The sequence below is a fragment of the Halyomorpha halys genome, unplaced genomic scaffold, assembly GCF_000696795.3.
Source record: "Halyomorpha halys isolate HHAL.00 unplaced genomic scaffold, Hhal_1.1 Scaffold103.1, whole genome shotgun sequence".
NCBI classification, from domain to species: Eukaryota; Metazoa; Arthropoda; class Insecta; order Hemiptera; family Pentatomidae; genus Halyomorpha; species Halyomorpha halys.
In genome coordinates, this window is record NW_027115007.1 from 409,134 (window position 1) to 428,184 (window position 19,051).

Below are 19,051 nucleotides of genomic sequence, written 5' to 3' on the forward strand. Positions count from 1 at the left end.
CTATCGATATTTCTGTAAATTTTCAAAGAAGACTAATGTTTAAATAAGATAAAGAAAAGAAACAAATTATCGCTTTTTTATTTTTGGTTTTGCGAAAAATACAAATGGCATATAACTAAATTAAGGAATGTTTGAAACAATTGAACTGACAGTAGAAGCACAGCTGTTTTTAAAACAATCTTTTCACCCGCTGAGCTACACTGATTAGAGGTGGGGGTTATAGTTTGTATGTTGGTATTTCCAGCGAAAATGAAGGAGGAAATTAAAACCGAAGAGTTGATTTACGAAGATGACGAGAATCTAATGACAACAGAGGAAAGCATGTCGATGGAAAAAGAAGGTAAGAACATACATCAAACTATGTATCAACTATGTTGAACAATTTTTGTTTACAATACCCTAACTTAAAAGTAATAAATTAAAATTTTTACACATAAAACAAACAACATTTTTCTCTTCATACTTTGTTCGATGTAAGTAAAAGGTTTAGCTCCAGTTCACATTGAAAAATTACCAACAGTTGATATAATCGCCAAACAGAAAAAAAATCATGTTTGTGCCATAAGCAATATTATTCTTACAAATAGTTCCATATTAAAGTTTGAAAAACCTTATTTTGAATTCTTTTTTCTCTTTTTATATTTTATTGTTTACTATTTTCGACTGACATGAGTTTAAGAGTTTTATTGACAGTTTCATCAAATTTGTTTTTTTCTTTCTTGATTTGTAAATCAATACAAACTCATTCAAGAATACACAATTACACACCATTACTTGTATAGAAAATCAACACTGCAAACCTTCCTATCAATTATTTCGAAACACGAAAACAGCTGGTCTGGTATCCCATAAAGATATTTGTAATTTGAAAAAGTAACAAATCACATGTAGAGTCTATTTTAATCGAACACACATTAATGTTCAAAGGGTATCTATAAATCGAAAAGTTGAGTTTATCTTTATTTATCGTTTTTATTAATGATAAACTGTTTACCATAAACATTGTCATCTCCACACACGAGGGAGTTGAATCCAGTCTCGCAATTCATACCAGGGCCATCATTAATAATGTAATAAAAATATTAGAGGCTCAAAGAGAGCCAAAAAATGCTATTTTATTTTGGTATTACGTATGTAAATATATATATATAAGAAAACAACGGCTGTTGTTTTCTGTGGTATTTTCTGAGATGAACAAACCCCCAACTTCAAGAAGATGTATTTTTTAAAGTATTTCTGTTGTTTGAAGCAGTATCAACCGATTTCCATATTCTGGAAGATGAATCTGAAAAACTGAAATTGAAGGATTTCAGAAACGGCTTTAAGCATATCGTAGCCTTGCTTTAAAGGTGGCAGATCTTATAGAAAAAATTATGATATTTTGAATTGGACGTATATCAAAGATAGTACTTTAGACCAGAGCTATTTTCGTGTCGTCTTACAGGCTGTCCTGAAGCTAGTAGAGTTATTAAACCACTTCAAAAAAATTTGTTATGATATGTGCTACTAATTAAGCTGAGATACGCCCATTGTCGTTTCTCAAAACTTTCTATTTCAGTATTTTCAGATGAAGGCATTGAAATTTATCCATACTTTTTAAATAATATTACTGGAAAAAATAAAACAAGAAACGTTAGCATTAATTATTCATGAATTATATAAAGTAAGATCAGTAAAAAGTAAATTAAAATATTAAAACAATTTTAAACATAAATTTGTACATATATATTGTTCTACTGTAATTAATTGTAATAAAAAATCAGTAGTTTTGCAATTCTATTTTTAATGGTTTAAGACGATTGATATGATTGTAATCTTTCAGAATAAAATTAAAATATGTTTTCTTTACTTTAATTTCTCCAAGATGTGTCTTGTTTATTAAAACAGCAACAATATTCTAGACACTTGAAAGCTTATTCTTAAATAATATTGGCATATCATTCGAAACAAATTAACTAATAACAACATACCATTCGAAATATGAATTATACTATATGTATAGTAAAGTAGATTTTCTTTTCCATACGTATCACTAAAATCTCATTTTTTTATTAAATTCGTAAAATGCTAGTAAACCTTTTCGATTCTGAGGACTTACATTTTTCTTTAGAGTTATAATATATTCTCCTCTTCTTTCGGTATTGAGAAAACTAAACAAAATAGAATAGTAAGGAAGCAGTTCTAAACCATGTTCTTGGTAGACGTTTTAAACCATGGCTATTATTAGATCTATAGGTCTATTGCTGGGATGGAACAGAATTATATTTTCAAATTTTTAGGGGGGAAAAGGGCACATTCTATTGACTTTATTTTTATAGACTTCTTGTAGGCTTGATGACGGCGATACAACTCTTTTTGGATAACTTATCCTCAGGCTTCCATAGAATTTATTGCCACCAACAAAACATCATCTTCAGGACTTTAACTTGGGCGAGAGAACTTCTATTTTCGGACAAAACTCCTCCAGATGTGTTGAGTAAGAGGTTACCTTTTAAGAAACGATGGATGGAACTTTTAAATTGTATAAATATGCCTTTGGTACTCCAAATTTCAGGGAAATATAGCACTTTCTAGTATTGATTCATATCATTACTGAGGTATGATGTGCCCCTGTGCTGTGCCGATTGATTCAATACTGGATTTTGTCTTCCAACCTCTTATGAAAAATATATTCTAAAAAAAAAGTTTCTTCTTATTCTTTTATTATCATTAACTAAGAACAGTATTTATTTGTTTTTATGAATGGCGAATTTGAAGTTCTTCCAGAAGACATCCCTGAAACTAAATATCGTCTGCCGGAAGATGAACAGGAGTCGATGAAAATACTACCACACCTTGGTAACTATTTCTGTTTTCCTTATTTATCTTATTATATTTATTCCTTTATTATATCAATTTCTTGTACTCTCTCATTTATATAATCTAGGCAATCAATATAATTTATTAACAAGCATCCATGAACAATCAATAATCTCGCAATATAATGGGGCTGAAAAAGTTTTATACAAGAGAAAAGGTTTACCAACTATTACCCATAGTCACTATTTAAATTCTAAAAATAACACTACAATGGGCTACCGGCTATACACAAATGCAGGACTTGTATTTTTATCATCGTAAGGATAACCGCAAAGTTGCTTAGCTCTGATGAAGGCCAACAGGCACATATTAAAACATTATTGTGTGTTTCCGATCTTGACCGCACCGAAAGACTCCTTATTAACAGAAAATACATTCTCAATCAATTTTTATGTGTTATCTTGAACAAGGCCTTTGCGATGTCTCTGGCCAATACTAAAACCTAGTAAAATATAAAAGGGCATACATTTTTTTTCTTAGTTATATTATTAGTGATTAGTAGTAACAATTTATTACTAGTTATTAGTAATTCTGGTTTAAATTACTTACTCGTTACAGAATCAAAAAACAACCCATTAGCTTATGATGAGTTCATCTAGAATATAGATACTTTTCAAAGTCTAAGCTTGGCTGTAATTCACTTCCAAACATTCTTGCACGATTAGCCAATGTCAACTTGGAGAAGGATCTGCAACCACATAATCTAATACTTTCTTAATTTGACAAATATTTATTACTAACAGTTAATACAGGATACTTTCCACTTCCAAAAATCAATTAATGATTTTTTGACTTTTGTTCACGAAATTAGGATCTGAACCACTGTGTGTCACGAATCTTAGTACTGAATCTAAATTTCATTCCAATACCTACCCCCAACCATCTTCTTATAAAAAAAAAATCGTATTCCTAATGTAAAAAATGATACATATAAAGCAAATTCGTTTTATGACACAAAACTTCTTGTAAAACTTTTTTATTTAATTGATATTTTAAAAAACTCGGTATTTTAAAGAAAGAAATAACAGGGCGTCGAAGTCATGATCTGGTGTAGAAAGATAAGATCACTGCGTTTATGAACAAATCGGAACTACGGATAATAACTTTCAAAAATAATAGCTTAGACACGTTTCCCGATTTCGAAATCAGCAGATGAATTAGAAACAAGTCAAATTCTTATTAATAAGGAAGCAACTCTCGTTTAACTTGTATGATCGTGACTTTTGGAATGGATAATAAACCAATTTGGGATTTATAAATGAGAAATGATAACCGAATAATCCTGTGAATGCACATTAAAGCAGATATTACAAGGAAATAGTATTGTTAATTTTTGGCTTGGAGTAAAGAAAGATTTTTCTTTTTAAAAACAATGCTTTAGAAAAGTTATTGCCGTTTGTAACATATTACTGATACGACACTGGCTTTTCTGCAGTTGGTAGCTGTTTCAAAGGCGAATTAGCGACCTTACTCAGTTATTCGAAAGTAATTCCATATTCAATGAAACAACGGTTTGAGGAACAATTTAATTGAAAAACAAACACAGCCTTCACACTAAAATACTTCTGTGCTTTATTATGAGTTCCATGTTTTTTTTTTTAATTTTTGAAAGCATTGTTTTCTTCGCAATTATTTATTTTTCCTATAAAAAAATTTTTTTTAGGTATATTTATATATGATATAATGTATAATTTTGTAGCGCACTAAATTATATCAGGTGAATATTTATGAAATTAAATTGTTACTAAAATTGAGAGGGCTCATCATTTTTTTTTTTCAAACAAGGAGACCGAGGTACAAAATGGATAGAAACCACTGCCTTAGCGTGAACGATTTTTCCTTTTACAGGGTATTCTTAATTTTTTGTCCAAGCTAACTTTAGTAAGTTTCTTTTCCAATTTGAGAGACTTACAATTCTCAGGTGGTAAAAAGAAAAGATAAATTAATAGTGCTGATAATATACTAAAAAAAAATAACTGACCTTGTTGTTAATATTAAAAAAATAGCTACATTTATAGCGTCATAGTCATACATCCATATCAAAAACTTTGTCATAACTTAATTAATTTTTAATGTACAATACATTTTATTTCATTTTCATTTTCACCATCATAGCAACATAGTATTAAATTCTGTCGTAAGTATTATAAATATTAAAAATAAAAAAACAATTTGTCAATTGTAAGCTTATCACCAATGAGGCCCAAAGAAATATTTTAGAGAAACTCCTTAACTTCTTTTGGCAGCCAAACATTTCACACTTATTCAGGATATGTGGATGGACCTCTGAAACCCCCACGTGTGATTCCTCTCATTTTAGGTTCATTGCTCCAATCTGTTTTTCCAATAATTTTGGAAACAAGGATTTCGGAATGTCATCATGCCTTATTTTTTTTTTCAATCCATTCCATATCATGCACCACAATTTATTGCCCTCCAAGGCCTATACCCAGACCAACACCCAATAGTTGGAACAGGTATGACAGATTTGTATTCTTACCTCAATTTTCGTTCGTGGAGCATGCTGGGGCACCTGCACAATGTAGCTGCTAAGACCTACCACCACAAACTTTATACTTTATTTTTTATTTCTGTATAACCATTTATTATATTATTGTATTCATAAATGTATTACTTGAATGAATAAAGATTATAATAGAATCTTCTGATCCACTGGAAGCTAACATCTTATATGTAGCATCTCTTAATGTTTTTAAGCCCCAATGTATCAAGTGCAAACAACAAACAACAATGTGCCTTATGGATACATCTTCTCAGTCGACAGTGGGGGCATATTAGTGGATTAGTATATTCTATCACTATTATTGGACAAAATAAATTGTGTTATTATTTCATACTGCCTTCTTCAGGCCTCTCTCCTTCCTACTCCCTCTGTCATTTAACCAGGACCAAGCAAATACCTGTAAATCTGGCTACCATCATTACTGTAACAGAGACCAGTGGCTAGTCCCAATCAGGACTTCCATCAGTCAGACTAGTACCCTGCAGAGTGAAGTTTCAGATTATCTAACACGACTACCTCGGCAGTCTCTTTGGAAATTAAATTACTTTGTTCATTTCCCATACTTCAAAAATCTAAAAAAAAGAAGAAATTTCAGAGATTTCATCTTCAAGTAGCATTGTTGGCAATTGGGCCAACTTTTATGATTACATATTTCTGTTCATCGGTGAATATATCTGAATAATATGTATTATTATTATTATTATCCATTATTAAAGGTTCAACAAACAATTCAGATACAGAAAGTGAGAATGGACCAGTCTAAACTAATGGTGATTTTAAAATTAGCACCATTTGCACTTAATTCGTTGTTTGATTGTACTGAAGATTGGGGAACCGATTCTGGACTCATGGAAAATGAGGAACATTCACATAATGTGATGAGAGCTGGAATAGAGTGCTATGGTAATCATAGAGACAAGTGGACGTGTGGATTTGGATGAAAATAATCTTGTTTATGGACTACTGGAGGCCTTAAAAATAATTTCATTCAAATTTGTTTAAACATAATTCTCGAGCTTTGAAATATAAGTAGTTATGTATGTACATACATACCATATACTACCACATACTATGTACCACATGGTGAAAAAGCTCAGAGGCAGATCAAGCAGTAAGTGAACTAAGTGGCGGTTTAGAGTCCCACATAGGTAAGGGCTTGTCAAGTTTTCTTGAAATATCTTAACTTAAAGATGTTTACACAGCCTAAGGCTCCTACCAGCCTTGAACTTCCTAGTAGCCTGGCTGAGGAAGCTGTACTAACTTATGAACTTGGTAGACTTTTTTATTTATAAAACAATTGTTCTTTGGCATTAAACTCATCGATATTTTTCTAAAAATTTAAAAATGATAGCTGCCTTCGGCCATTATCCCTTTAGCATCACCTGATACTGCAAAAGAAGTCACAGCTACTGTTAATTAATTTCTGCACTTCAAACATCATTAATTGATAGCAACAAGGAATTCTAATTGACAAAACATTCAATAACTATATTGCTCCACTAATTAGATATTGCCGTTTAGTACTTCCATTAATCTTTTTTTTTTACAGGTGAGGTAATTTGGCTGAAGTCAGAAATGACAGATGAGACATTTGATAAAGAACCAGAATTAGGTAAGTCATTGAGCCAGTCATTCTGTTAAATTATATTTTGCTTACAATGTTTTCTTATTTGGAAAATTTTCAAATTTCATTTATTCATATTTATTTATCTATAGGTTCATAGATCATAAGCAATAGAAAAAAATAACTTTACTCACTCTATCAAACTATCTGCTGCAGATGACCCTATGAGCTTTGGCTATTTCGAGGAACAAGGACAAGATAGAAGGGAATCGTGTTTTTTAAACGAAGGTGAATATTTTTAAAATTATAAGTAAGGTCATTCAATTATTAAGAATATTTTTTTTTATAAGTTTCCTTGACTTCACAAAAAATCACAAACAGAAACCAGAAAAAAAAATATCAATTATATATCCTACCCAATACTATATTATGTTTCTAACACTAGAAATAAATATAATTATTTAATTAAATTTCATGATTGTATTGATTTATGAAACTAGTTAATGTTTTATATTTTTAATACATGACAACAACTAGAGCCAAAACTCCCCTAGGAAGCGAGAGTTAAAAACTTTAGAAGGTTGAAAACTAGAGAAAAATGGATTTTTATGGGTGAAAGTTTGAAAATAAAAGAATTGGTATCTATTTTGAGTCAAACTTGCAACATGGGTTAAACTAAGATCTTTAATGACCATGTTATTTGTAACTTAATAAGGATTACTAAGGATTCTATAAAGGTTTTTGGACACAGGAGTTTAGTATGGTATTATAAATCCATGTCGCTTGTCAACAAGTGTAGTCTATAGATTATTTTATAAACAGAATGTTATGAAAGGATATTTTAAGAAGTAAACAGAATATTGTAGGTATAAAAAAAAAAAGGCAATATGATTTGATGGCATTTAATGTAATTCTCCAGTTCTGACACTGTACTTTCAAGGTATGTGAAATGTCACTGAAAATTTTGGGATGAAAGGAATAGATCATTATCCACTGATATCACACATAACTCCTCATGCGTGAAGAGATAATAGGAAGGTCAGCTGCCACTTTAAAGTTTAAATTAAAAATAATATATGGTGATAAACAAAAGTTAAATGTTATCAAAATCCTAGGAAAAAATTAGGAAGATTGCTCTCTTCTTTACTATATAATTTCATCTCATTTTCTTTGTTTTTATTGATAAAATGTTTTTATGAAGTATGATTCAATCTAATTCATACCAAAATAATATTTAAGTTTACGTAAAAATAAACCATTAAATAACTGATAATTTGTGTTAATGCAGGTTTTTTTCTTTGAGAAATATATTTCTTTAACTTGGCCTAAAATTACTGGTCCCTTTGAAGCAATCTAGTAGGGTTAGAAGGATTAAAAAAATTCATGAGTAAGATGATAGTTAACTTATCTCATAGGAATAAGATAAATGTCATTCAAACTAAAATAAATTTTGTGTTATAGGAAACAAACCAGTAGATTCAAAATTTACCTGTTTCTACTGTGGCAATGAATCTAACTGTCTCAAGAAGCTTAGAGCTCACATTAAAACAACCCACACTGGCCCCAAAAGGATATCTGATCAAAGTAAAATCTATGAAGCGATCATAATCTATTCGTGTCGTTACTGTGACTACAGAACCAATGACAACTCACTCTACTCAAACCATCTGAGAAAGCATCTAGCAGAGATACCTATAACAAAGAAATTGATCTGTACTAAGGATTTAAAAATCTGCGATCATCACTTCAAGATCAATCATCGCTTTCGTTGTCCATACTGTAGCTTCAAAACCTCAGACAATGAGAGAATACGGCAGCACATGTGTTCCTGTCATGAGAACCAACGCCCATACCACTACCTCAGAGAAAAGGCGAGGCCTCATGATGGTAGGCAGTTTGTTTATCATCCATGTCCTGAGTGCAGATATAGTGCTGGAAGGTCTGGTACCCTTCGCAGACATATCATGGCTAAGCATACCAATGAGAGGCCATATCATTGTACAGAGTGTAACTATCAAGCTACTCAGAATGAGACTCTTAGGAGGCATGTCTTAGCGAGGCACACTAAAGTGAAGCCTCACCACTGCCCGAGGTGTGCCTATAGTGCAGTGCAATTGGGAACTCTTAAATATCACGTCAAGAGCAAGCACAATCTTCTGTAATTGGCTTTATTGATATTGAGCTTAACTTATTTTATAAAAATATTGGTTTAGTTATTAAAATATTTATGAAACGTAACCTTATATCAAACAAATATAAATGTGAAAGTACCCTAATATCAAGCTTTATTGATATCAACATTGATTTATTTGAAACAATTACTTACTAAAACATACTACAAAAGTACTAAATAATTAGATTAAATATATAATTTTAAAAATATGAATTAGATTAAATATACAATTTAAAAATATAAATAATTGCTTATGGTTATGACAGAGTAACCACTGTACAATCATTCATTCATGATTAATGTGGTAATTTGTATTTTAAATAATTTTTACAAAAGACTTTAGGTAAATACTTCAAACATTTGAGAACAAATAGGTTGATAAAATAAAACTACAAAGACTTAGTTATACATATTTATTATATTCATAGATTTTTTTTAGCATTGTATCTTAATAAGGACCAGTTAATGAGAAAAACAATGCAATACAAACTAAAACTTTTTTTTTCTATCACAGCCAATATTTCATCTTTCTAAGCTAAATAAGATTTTAAGCATCCATTTTCAGAGCTACAGGAAACAGAAACAAAAGAATAGTACAAAAGGGTAAGACAGGTAGATGATAGTACGAGAATAATAAAATAAAAATTCAAAGTTGAGAAAATAAAACTAACATAATTAAGTGGAGGAAAAAATAACGTAAATATAGATTAGTGTAAAAAAATATACACACAGAGTAAAAAAAAATGTGTATGTTGCAAAGATATAATAATAACATACATAATATCAATAGGAAAAATAAAATTTAAAAATAATACAAAATGTGTACAGGATAAATATACAATAAATACATAAAGAAAGTGAATCAAAAGAAGAAATGTGTGAATCAAAATAAAACATAAAGATAGTGAATAAATTAAATTGATAAATTGATGAAAGCATATTTAAAAATAAAATATAACTAAGGAAGATGCAATAAAACAAAAAAATAATTCCTGTATCTGTAAGATGCCTTAAAATTAAAATAAAAATCCTGTACCACACATGAAGCTCAGTACTTTGTAAGGAAGTACTGTTTCTAGACCAATGGTTGTGTATGGTGGGGATTTATAGAAGTTTAATATTAGCATTAAATCTTGATTGAAATTAAATGTCTTTTTTAAACTTTCAAACTCGGGTGATATCCTGATGTAGAAAAAGGTATCTCCACAAAGGAAAGAGAGGTATCTAGCTCCTCAAGAACACTTTATTAGCTACATTTAAGATATAATTATAAATATTAAATATTACATATTAATAAAAACATAAAATATTCAGAAATTAAACAATACAATGGATATTTATTCAAAATAACAAATTCAAAAATAAATGCTTAAATAAGAAATATTTCAAACACTGTCATCATTGACTAAGGATATTTTAATTCTTGGAATGAATAACACTGTCCAAAAAATAAAGTAATTAATTTAAAATAATTTTTTTAACAATTCATTCAAGATATATCTGCAAAAAAAAAATGGAATGGATCTTCTGAGAACAAGACAATAGAAAGAAGGATCAGATATTAAGAACATTGACCAGAACAATTGAATCAAACAAGTATTTCACAAAACATTTCTTGTTGTTAATTTATTTAGTAATACACTAAACCCTATGCTATTCAACCAGGCATTGGAGGAGATAATACAGGAAAACTGCAGAATGCCCAGTGGAAAGAATGAGGGAATGATGCATAAATACTTTCCACAAATGGATGACATAACAGTCCTGGGCAGAAGATACCCAGGCACTTACCTTCTCACAAAAAGCAGCTGTAGAAAATATGGGCTTACAAGGAAACCAAAGTAAAAGAAAGTATATTGTTGTAAGCCTGAATATCCACCAAGAAGAAGATAATCGTAAGTAATTGAAGCTTCCTAAAAGTTAATAACTGAAAATACCTACGCAGCACAATACCCTTCACTAACGATCAGCTTAGGGAAATCGACTAAAGTATCTTTAGAGTGAATAAAGCTTTCTTTTCAGTAGCCCATTTCCTAAGATCACAGAATATCTCGAGAAAGCTGAAACTAAGGACATACAATACTATTATAAGACATTATTATAAGTGATGCACGGTTGTGAGATATGGTCCCTTGAGAAAAATTGTACTTAAAGTTCTCAGGGTGATAGTGGGCCCTAATAGGGGACATGGAGAAGGAAGATGAATGAAGAATCAATATCCGACACATATCAATCAATCAGGCTTCATATGAAAGCAAAGAGACATGTCCATGGAAAGGACATGTGGCAAGAAGCCATACAAGCATATGGCATGAAGTCATACAAGCATGTGGCAAGAAGTCATCCAATGCCCTCTTTTCCTAAATATTCCTAACAACACCTCGATGGACCAAAACTTAGATGGGTGGACAAGATCAAGGACGCGGCTGAAGACCATGTAATAAAAAGGAAAGCCATTGCCCAACAGAGATGGAGAAAGCGAGTAGCGATGGCTAAGGATCTACAAGGTTTTATATGCCAACCATTAAAAAAAAAAAAGAATACACTAAGCAAATGGAACTCTCACCCAGGCATGAGCAGCACACATTAAGTGAATCAAATTAGGGAAAAATACTCTAGAAAACCCTCCTGCTATAACCAAGTACGGGCTTCAGTCAATTAAAAAATTGCAGTGACAATGATTTACAGTTTCATTAACAACTAGGTAAAGATTATTTTATTTAACTTTTATTATCTGTTACAAGTGTGATGTAAATGATGTTTTCAGTTTTTTGTTTCTTTTTTATGATGGCTCTATAACCTATTTACAGGACAGAATTTTCCATCACACCATATTTTTTTTTTAAATGGCAATAACTCTGCAGCCAATAAGGCCTATTGTGCGCTGACATTACAACATTGTTGCAATCAGCGCCACAACATTGTGATGAGCTTATTAAAGCTTAAGGTATATAGATCAAAGGAATCTGAGTAAGCTTGAGGGATTGACCAGCTCACACTGCTTAGGATCCATATGACCTACCCCAAACAGTGTTAACCTCAAATCCACAAATCAGTCACAACTGCATATAATGTGGTATGCCGTCTCATCCTCAGCATTGCAGAATTTGCACAAGGGCGACTCTGTAAGCATGAGGTTAAACATATTTTAATTTAGTCTACAGTGACCTGTATAGATCTCAGTAATTATCCTGATAATTACGCTTTGGCCCCAACAGGGTTTATCTAAGAACAGCTAAGATTGTATCTATCTTTTGCTAAAGCAGTGATGCTTGGCTCTTAAGCTGTAAGCTGCCATCTTAGCTTTGTTCCATTTATTGGCCATGTTAGCAGTATTTTTGGTATATCTCCATCTGCCATCCTAGCAATATGCCATGTATATCTCATAACACCTCAGCTTCATTGTTCTGACCTCAGGTTCTCCAAAGTCACTGTATAGCTCCTGGTAAGTCCGTCTCTTCCATTCTTCTCAAAATTTTTTACCTCTAAAAACTTGGTGAACTTTTCTTTTGAAGATCAGTTCTTCCTCAGTAGCCTTTGATGTTCAAAACTCAGATCCATATAGAAGCATGGGGGGGAGGGGGAGTATGCCAAAATTTTAAAGAGGTGAAGCTTGATCTCGCTAGAAAGTAAAATAGCCTGTTCAACTGTTTTTTAGGCCTAAGTAGTATTGGTTGGCTGCAGTTATCCTCTTTCTAGCCTCTTAATGGGGGTCATCATCCTGAGTGACCACAAAACCTAGTTAAATTAACTCTAGAACCTTTTTTAAACCTATGAGGCCCAATGATTACTGTCTCCTCTGGTTTAGGAACCTCTTCTGCTACTTTGTACTTGGCTTTGGGCTCATTGACTTCTAATCCAAGTTTTCTTTCTTTTAAGATATAGAAAAATATGTATAATTTAATTTTACAGTTTTTAAATAATTCTCTTTATCTAGAGAAAATAACAAGAGAAAAAAAACATTATCCATTAAATGAATATATTTTAAAAAAATTAAAATCTTAAAAACTTTGTAAGGAAGTACTGTTACTAAGCCAACGGTTGTTCAAGAAGGTGATTTGGTCAGAATCACACTCAATCTCCAGATTTTTACCCAAATAAGGCTACCCAATTTAAGAGGCTGGGTGGACCCCGGGAGGGCTCTAGAACCACTGGAGTTGACAGGGCTACAGAAAATAATTTTCTGCCCAGCCAGATTTTAACTCAGGTCCTTAGAGCTAGTAGCCACATGCCTTATCCTGGGGCTACCCACGCTCCCTTAAATCAATATATCTTGAGTAATAATAAGCTCAAGTAGCAGTATAGGACTCCAATGGGAGTCTTGGCCGAAAAAAAAAAAAAAAAAGCTCAAGTTGAAAAACTGTGAAAAAAAATACTGCGGTCAAATGAATTTTATTTTTATTCACTTTATGAATTCTACATATTATGAAATGTAAAACCTCAAAGTTTGAGAAGAGATTAATTATTTTCCTTAGTCAATTACAATGCTTCATTAATGAAAATAATAAAACCAAAAACAAAACATCAGTATACGAAACCCTATCCTTATGCTTAAAAATTAAAAAAATATTGAGCTCATACGAAACTGCTGTTTTTCAGTTTAATCATTTTAAATTATATCCAAATTGCTGCAACATGCCTAGACCCTTGGCAATAAAACAAAATCCTCCACTCTTATACACTTTTTGTAAAATCTCTGTCACACACAAAAAACAAAATATATTTAATAAAAATAAATTAAAAACGCAAAATAGAATCTTTCAATTATAACCTAACTAAACTTATATATTTTTTAAATAAAAAATAACAGTATATAAATAAATAACAGTCATATTACATTGAATATAAAAAAACTCAGAAATAAATGTAATTTTTAAAATCATTAAAAATTTCTTGATTTTCATCCAATAATAATAATTCAATTAAACAAACCATGATTTAGAACACTTAAGCAAAAATAAATTTAATGGTTATTACAACAGTGATTGTTTTTATAACTTATTTTCCACAAAGATAATTTTATAAATAAAATAGAAACATACAATATGATAAATCAGTAATATAATCAAAATCAATTATATAAAGTAACTTATCAACATATATCAATAAAAAAATAATTGGACAATTACAACTTATATATATATATATATACATATATATTTCTACATATCATATTTTGAGCAATGTAAATTGTAATCAGTAAGGAAGCAAGAAGCAAGAAATTTATCTCCTTCCATTTAACTAATACTTTTCATTATATCTTAATCGACAAGAATTTTTCATAAGAAGAAAAATGATTCTTAATCTCAGCATCGAAACATCAAATTTACATGACATTGATTTTAAAGTCATTATTTCCCAATAATAATAATCAAGGCTATTAAAACAATAATAAAAAATCCAATAAAATAATGAGTGAATATTAAATCACTATAATTGAAAAATAATACAATTCTAAGCAGTTATCAAATCTAAACTTAATTATAATTACTACATTAAGTTTTGCAAAATTTTATTCTTGGTTAAACTAAAACTAGATCTTTGACTGAAGTAACATCAGTATGAGAAATAAGTTTGTAAAAATATGCAAATTTAAATAATAATTATATAAAGTTAATTTTAAATGTATAATGGATTTTTCATAGATATTTTAAATAAAACGAATTAAAAAAATACTATAATTATGTTTTACTATAATATTGAACTAGGGGTATACTAACAAAGATAACCTATTAATTAGTCATTTCATAATTGTAAAATGTGCAATAACATTTCATATTTGATTTTCAACTACTGTATAATATAAAATAAATTGGTAACAATTTTAGAAGGGTTCATCAAAAATATTGTTTTTTTTACATTTTTGATTGTATACAAGATTTTAATTTAAAATAGACTCCATTAATTTATTCAAACTAGTATTCTGAAAGGCCAGGAAGAGGGAACTTTTCAGAAAATTCTTCAATTTCTTTTTTCAAACTTAATACTTTATCTGATAAAGGAGGCTGTGATAAAACTTTTTTGAAATCTGTTAGTTTAGGACTTGCAGCTGACTTCGCTGCTTCAACACCTATGTTCAAAGCTAAAACAAAAACAAACATATAAATTAAAAATATTTTTAGAATAATTATAAAATATTTAAAAACAGCTAGGGATGCAAAGGAGATTACTTATATATTAACAAAAATTCAAATGAAATCAATTTTCAAATTTCAACCCTGGGGGTGTCCTCCCCTTTACAAAATTCCCTGTCTTTTCTATGTCATTCAAATAGTCAAGATAGAACTTGATATACATATATTTTTATCTTTTAGTAATAATTATTAGTTTCCTAACTCTGTACATTAAAAGTGAACTAAAAAAAATGGTTTTTATGGAGGAAAGTGTATTTTTTAGACTTGTTTTAAGATCTGTTTAAAATTTGTTTCGATATGAAAATTCTTGAGGAAACTTATTGTAATAGCTTGTAAAATACCATTTTACAGAAAATATTATTGATTTCTTATTGAATATTTGGGTTCCTATACTGTTTCTGTTTATTTTATTTATATTATTATAATTATATTTAGGTAGTAAATTACACGTACCTAATTTTTGTATGAAAAACAAATAATTTTCATTAATTTACTAATTTAATTAAATAATTATTTCAAACATATCACATGAATAATCAATTTGTATTCTAGCTCTTAGATGTCAGTAGTTTGTCCAATGTCAGACATTTCTTAAAGGAGTCCGATTCCGACAGATCTAACAGAGGCAATTTTCGGATCACATGAAAGGAATGCAGTTTTCTACACAAATTAAACAGGAGTTAGAACAGACTTCAAAATCTGTCAGACCATGCGAAAATGTCTTCACTCTTTCTTTTAAAACCTAAAATGTTCTGTTTTACCATATTCTGAAATATAATTTCATTTACCTATTTAAAACTGACATTCTACTTCAGAATTTATCTGGATAACATATTAACGCAGAATTCTTATAAAAGACTAAAACAACAAATACTATGAATTTATAATTTATTATAAAAATTTATAAACATGACCATAACCAGGCCTGTTTGGATATACCAAGTTGAGATGTTAGGACTCAACTAAACTAATGAATTCCTCCCATATCTAATCCTTACAATCAGCATATAGTAAAGTCAGAAGTAGAAAAACTACGATATTATTGAGTCGTATGGTATACAATTTTATTTAATATTAACTTAATATTTACTTTATTTTTTTAACTAAGGAAGCAATTTCACTCAAAAAGAATGAATACAAAGCACTTAAATACACTTGTTAGCAAAGAACAAATTATTAATTTATTGTTTGAAAAAGCTTTGAATTCCGACTGAATATTCTGAAGTAATTTACCTTTTACAATGTATTCTACAACTTTCTCCATATCTTCTTCTACAAAACCCCTTGTTGTGAGTGCAGGGGTCCCCAGTCGGATTCCGCTCGGGTTAAATGCACTGCTATCTCCAGGAACTAGGTGAATAAGAAGAAAATATTATTCATCATATTCTCATCAATATGATGATGACAATGGTTTATAGATTCAATTATTTAAGTAAAATAGTTTCCTAGTGAATTTGTTTTATTTTGATTCTCTTTTCTGTGAAGGAAAATAATTCCTACAAAATAAACTTATCATTTTTGCTTTCAAACATTTAGACAATCTATATTTTGGAAAGCATTACTTTTTGGTTTTTAAATTTAGGTGTAGCACCTAATTAGCCAAGGCCTTAAGCTTTGAAAGTATTCAAATAAACTAGCCACTAAATAACTTTTACTTTGTCAGATTTTGAAAGAATATGTTTCAAATAAATATCAAATCAAACATTAAGGCTATTACATAATAAAATCAAAAGTATCATTGGGCACCATAAAAAAATTGTGAAAAAAAAAATTTAAAAAAAAATTCAGAACAAAATTTCTCTTTAACTATAAACTAGAATACCATTTTTAACTAGAATTCATACCTGTATTCTTGTTGCAGGCTATATTTACTTCTTCTAGGATGTATTCAGCTTTCGCTCCTGTTAAGCCAAAAGGACGGACATTTACTAACACTAAGTGAACTTCTGTATCACCAGTGGCAATCTCTAATCCAGCAGCCTTCAGAGATGAACATAATCTCTTAGCATTAGCCAATACCTGATACAATAATCAATATGAGTCAATTGTAGAAATAATAGATTGTTTAATATTTAATATCAAAATGGACATAGAAGCAGGACCAGAGAGGGAAATGGGAGCAGGAGTTTCTCCATAAAGGCAAAGAAACATGTAACCACAATGCACATATCCCAAGTATCAGCTCAGTCTCAATGGGGCCAAACTACTTATAGTGATTATCACATTATAAGCAGATGTGGCTATCAAGAACTTGGTTCCTCCACTTTGGTTTTAATTGCATTATGGATCTCAAACTCTGCAAACTGACCCAATTCTGACAAAGTATTTATAATTTGCAAAGGTCATCAGTCTACTTGAGTGAGTATTAATTAGACTGCACACAAGAGGCCTAAGTGAAGCCCTGGAACATCTCAAGAAAAAACTCAGAAAATAACAAGAAAAAAGTTCCCTAATTTGGATTTTTAAGATTTAGATAAGACAAAATTACCTGCTGTTGATAACGCTTGAACTGAGGAGATGTTGCTTGTTTCATCGCTGTAGCAATTGCAGCAATGGTATTATTATGAGGTCCTCCTTGAAGAGATGGGAAAACCGCACTATTTATTTTTTCTTCAATGTCAGGATTCAATCCTTAAATGAAAAAAAAAAATTATAAAAAGGAATTCATACTAAATAAAAATTAAAAAAAAAAATTTATTAGCACTCCAAAAATTGAACTAAAGATTGAATGAATATCTTATTGACTTCCAAAAATTAGATGATATACTTAAATTTATTGTTGTTTATTAGGTTCAACACTCTAATGTATTCTAACTATGATAGAAACAATCGAAGGCAAAACAACACAAAATCTACCAATAGTCGACACTAAACAGACATTTCTATGCAGAAGAGAAACAACTGAACGGCCACTACCCGTAATGATGTAAGGGGAAGCAAAGGTGTCGACAAGAGTTGTCCGATAGCCCCTCGTGCTGCACAAAAACTTCTTCAGTAGGCTTGGTATACCGAGAAAGAATTAATACAGAAATAAGAAAAACTTTAATGGTCACGCACAGAGAAGAGAATTTAATAACTCTTGGGCATGTTTTATTTACTATTTCAGTCTATATTCCAGGGCAAAAGGGAAGGGTTGATGAGAGAAGCATTTTTAGATTTGGCCAAACCTAATCATGCCAACTACCATAGAAATATAAGTTAAAACTAAGTATAAAAAAACAAGGTATACTGTGCTCTTATTTTGATAAACAGCTAATTTATATTACAGCAACAAATAATATCAGAATTCAAAAACTCATTAGTTTTCCATAATAAACAAACAAGAAATATATAAGACTTGCCTTTCCTGAAGAAAATAACCCCAGCACGAGGACCTCGAAGAGTTTTGTGTGTGGTAGTAGACACAACATCAGCATAATCAAAAGGTGAAGGAATCACACCTGCAGCGACCAGGCCTGAAACATGAGCCATATCTGCCATCAGATAGGCTTTTGAATCATCTGCTATCTGGCGAAACCTCTTGTAGTCCAAACAACGGGAATAGCAGCTAATACCTGCAATTAGAAAAATAAATAAATAAATAAAAAGGCTACCATATTATATTTCATCTTTTATTCGTATCATCTATTTAATTTATTTTTTGTTTTCAGCCCTGATGAAGGCCTGAAATTCAGGTCGAAACGTAAGCACAAATATATAAGTTTTACTTATTTGTGTTCCGGATTTTAATTTTTTCATCTACTGCAATGTATAAGTTGTTGTAATATTAGTTTATAATTTGAAAAAGTTGTTATAAA

At 30.3% G+C, this 19,051-nt stretch overlaps 2 protein-coding genes across 5 annotated transcripts in view; one reads left to right on the forward strand and one right to left on the reverse strand.

Moving 5' to 3' along the window:
• The first annotated feature begins 96 nt into the window (after window positions 1-96).
• LOC106677557 (zinc finger Y-chromosomal protein 1) lies at window positions 97-9,214 on the forward strand. Its single transcript, XM_014415570.2, has 5 exons — window positions 97-340; window positions 2,758-2,838; window positions 6,933-6,995; window positions 7,164-7,235; window positions 8,409-9,214. Exons 1-5 carry the CDS (start codon window positions 229-231, stop codon window positions 9,107-9,109), a joined length of 1,029 nt encoding a protein of 342 aa, XP_014271056.1. The 5' UTR covers window positions 97-228; the 3' UTR covers window positions 9,110-9,214.
• A 4,287-nt stretch (window positions 9,215-13,501) lies between these two features.
• Window positions 13,502-19,051, reverse strand: part of Shmt (serine hydroxymethyl transferase) — a 10,026-nt gene continuing 4,476 nt past the window's right edge. For all 4 annotated transcript variants that reach the window (XM_014415572.2, XM_014415573.3, XM_014415574.2 and 1 more), the window contains exons 5-9: window positions 18,596-18,808; window positions 17,743-17,885; window positions 17,099-17,273; window positions 16,488-16,604; window positions 13,502-15,202 (exon numbers count right to left, since the gene is read on the reverse strand). In XM_014415572.2, coding sequence (XP_014271058.1) covers window positions 15,036-15,202; window positions 16,488-16,604; window positions 17,099-17,273; window positions 17,743-17,885; window positions 18,596-18,808 — 815 coding nt within the window. In that variant the 3' untranslated portion in view covers window positions 13,502-15,035. The remainder of the gene's footprint in view (window positions 15,203-16,487; window positions 16,605-17,098; window positions 17,274-17,742; window positions 17,886-18,595; window positions 18,809-19,051) is intronic.

Coding starts and splice junctions, on each gene's coding strand:
- LOC106677557 (XM_014415570.2), top strand. CDS start 229: ATGTTGGTATTTCCAGCGAAAATGAAGGAGGAAATTAAAACCGAAGAG. Junction 6,996..7,163: donor TGATAAAGAACCAGAATTAG/GTAAGTCATTGA, acceptor TATCTGCTGCAG/ATGACCCTATGAGCTTTGGC. Junction 7,236..8,408: donor ATCGTGTTTTTTAAACGAAG/GTGAATATTTTT, acceptor TTTGTGTTATAG/GAAACAAACCAGTAGATTCA.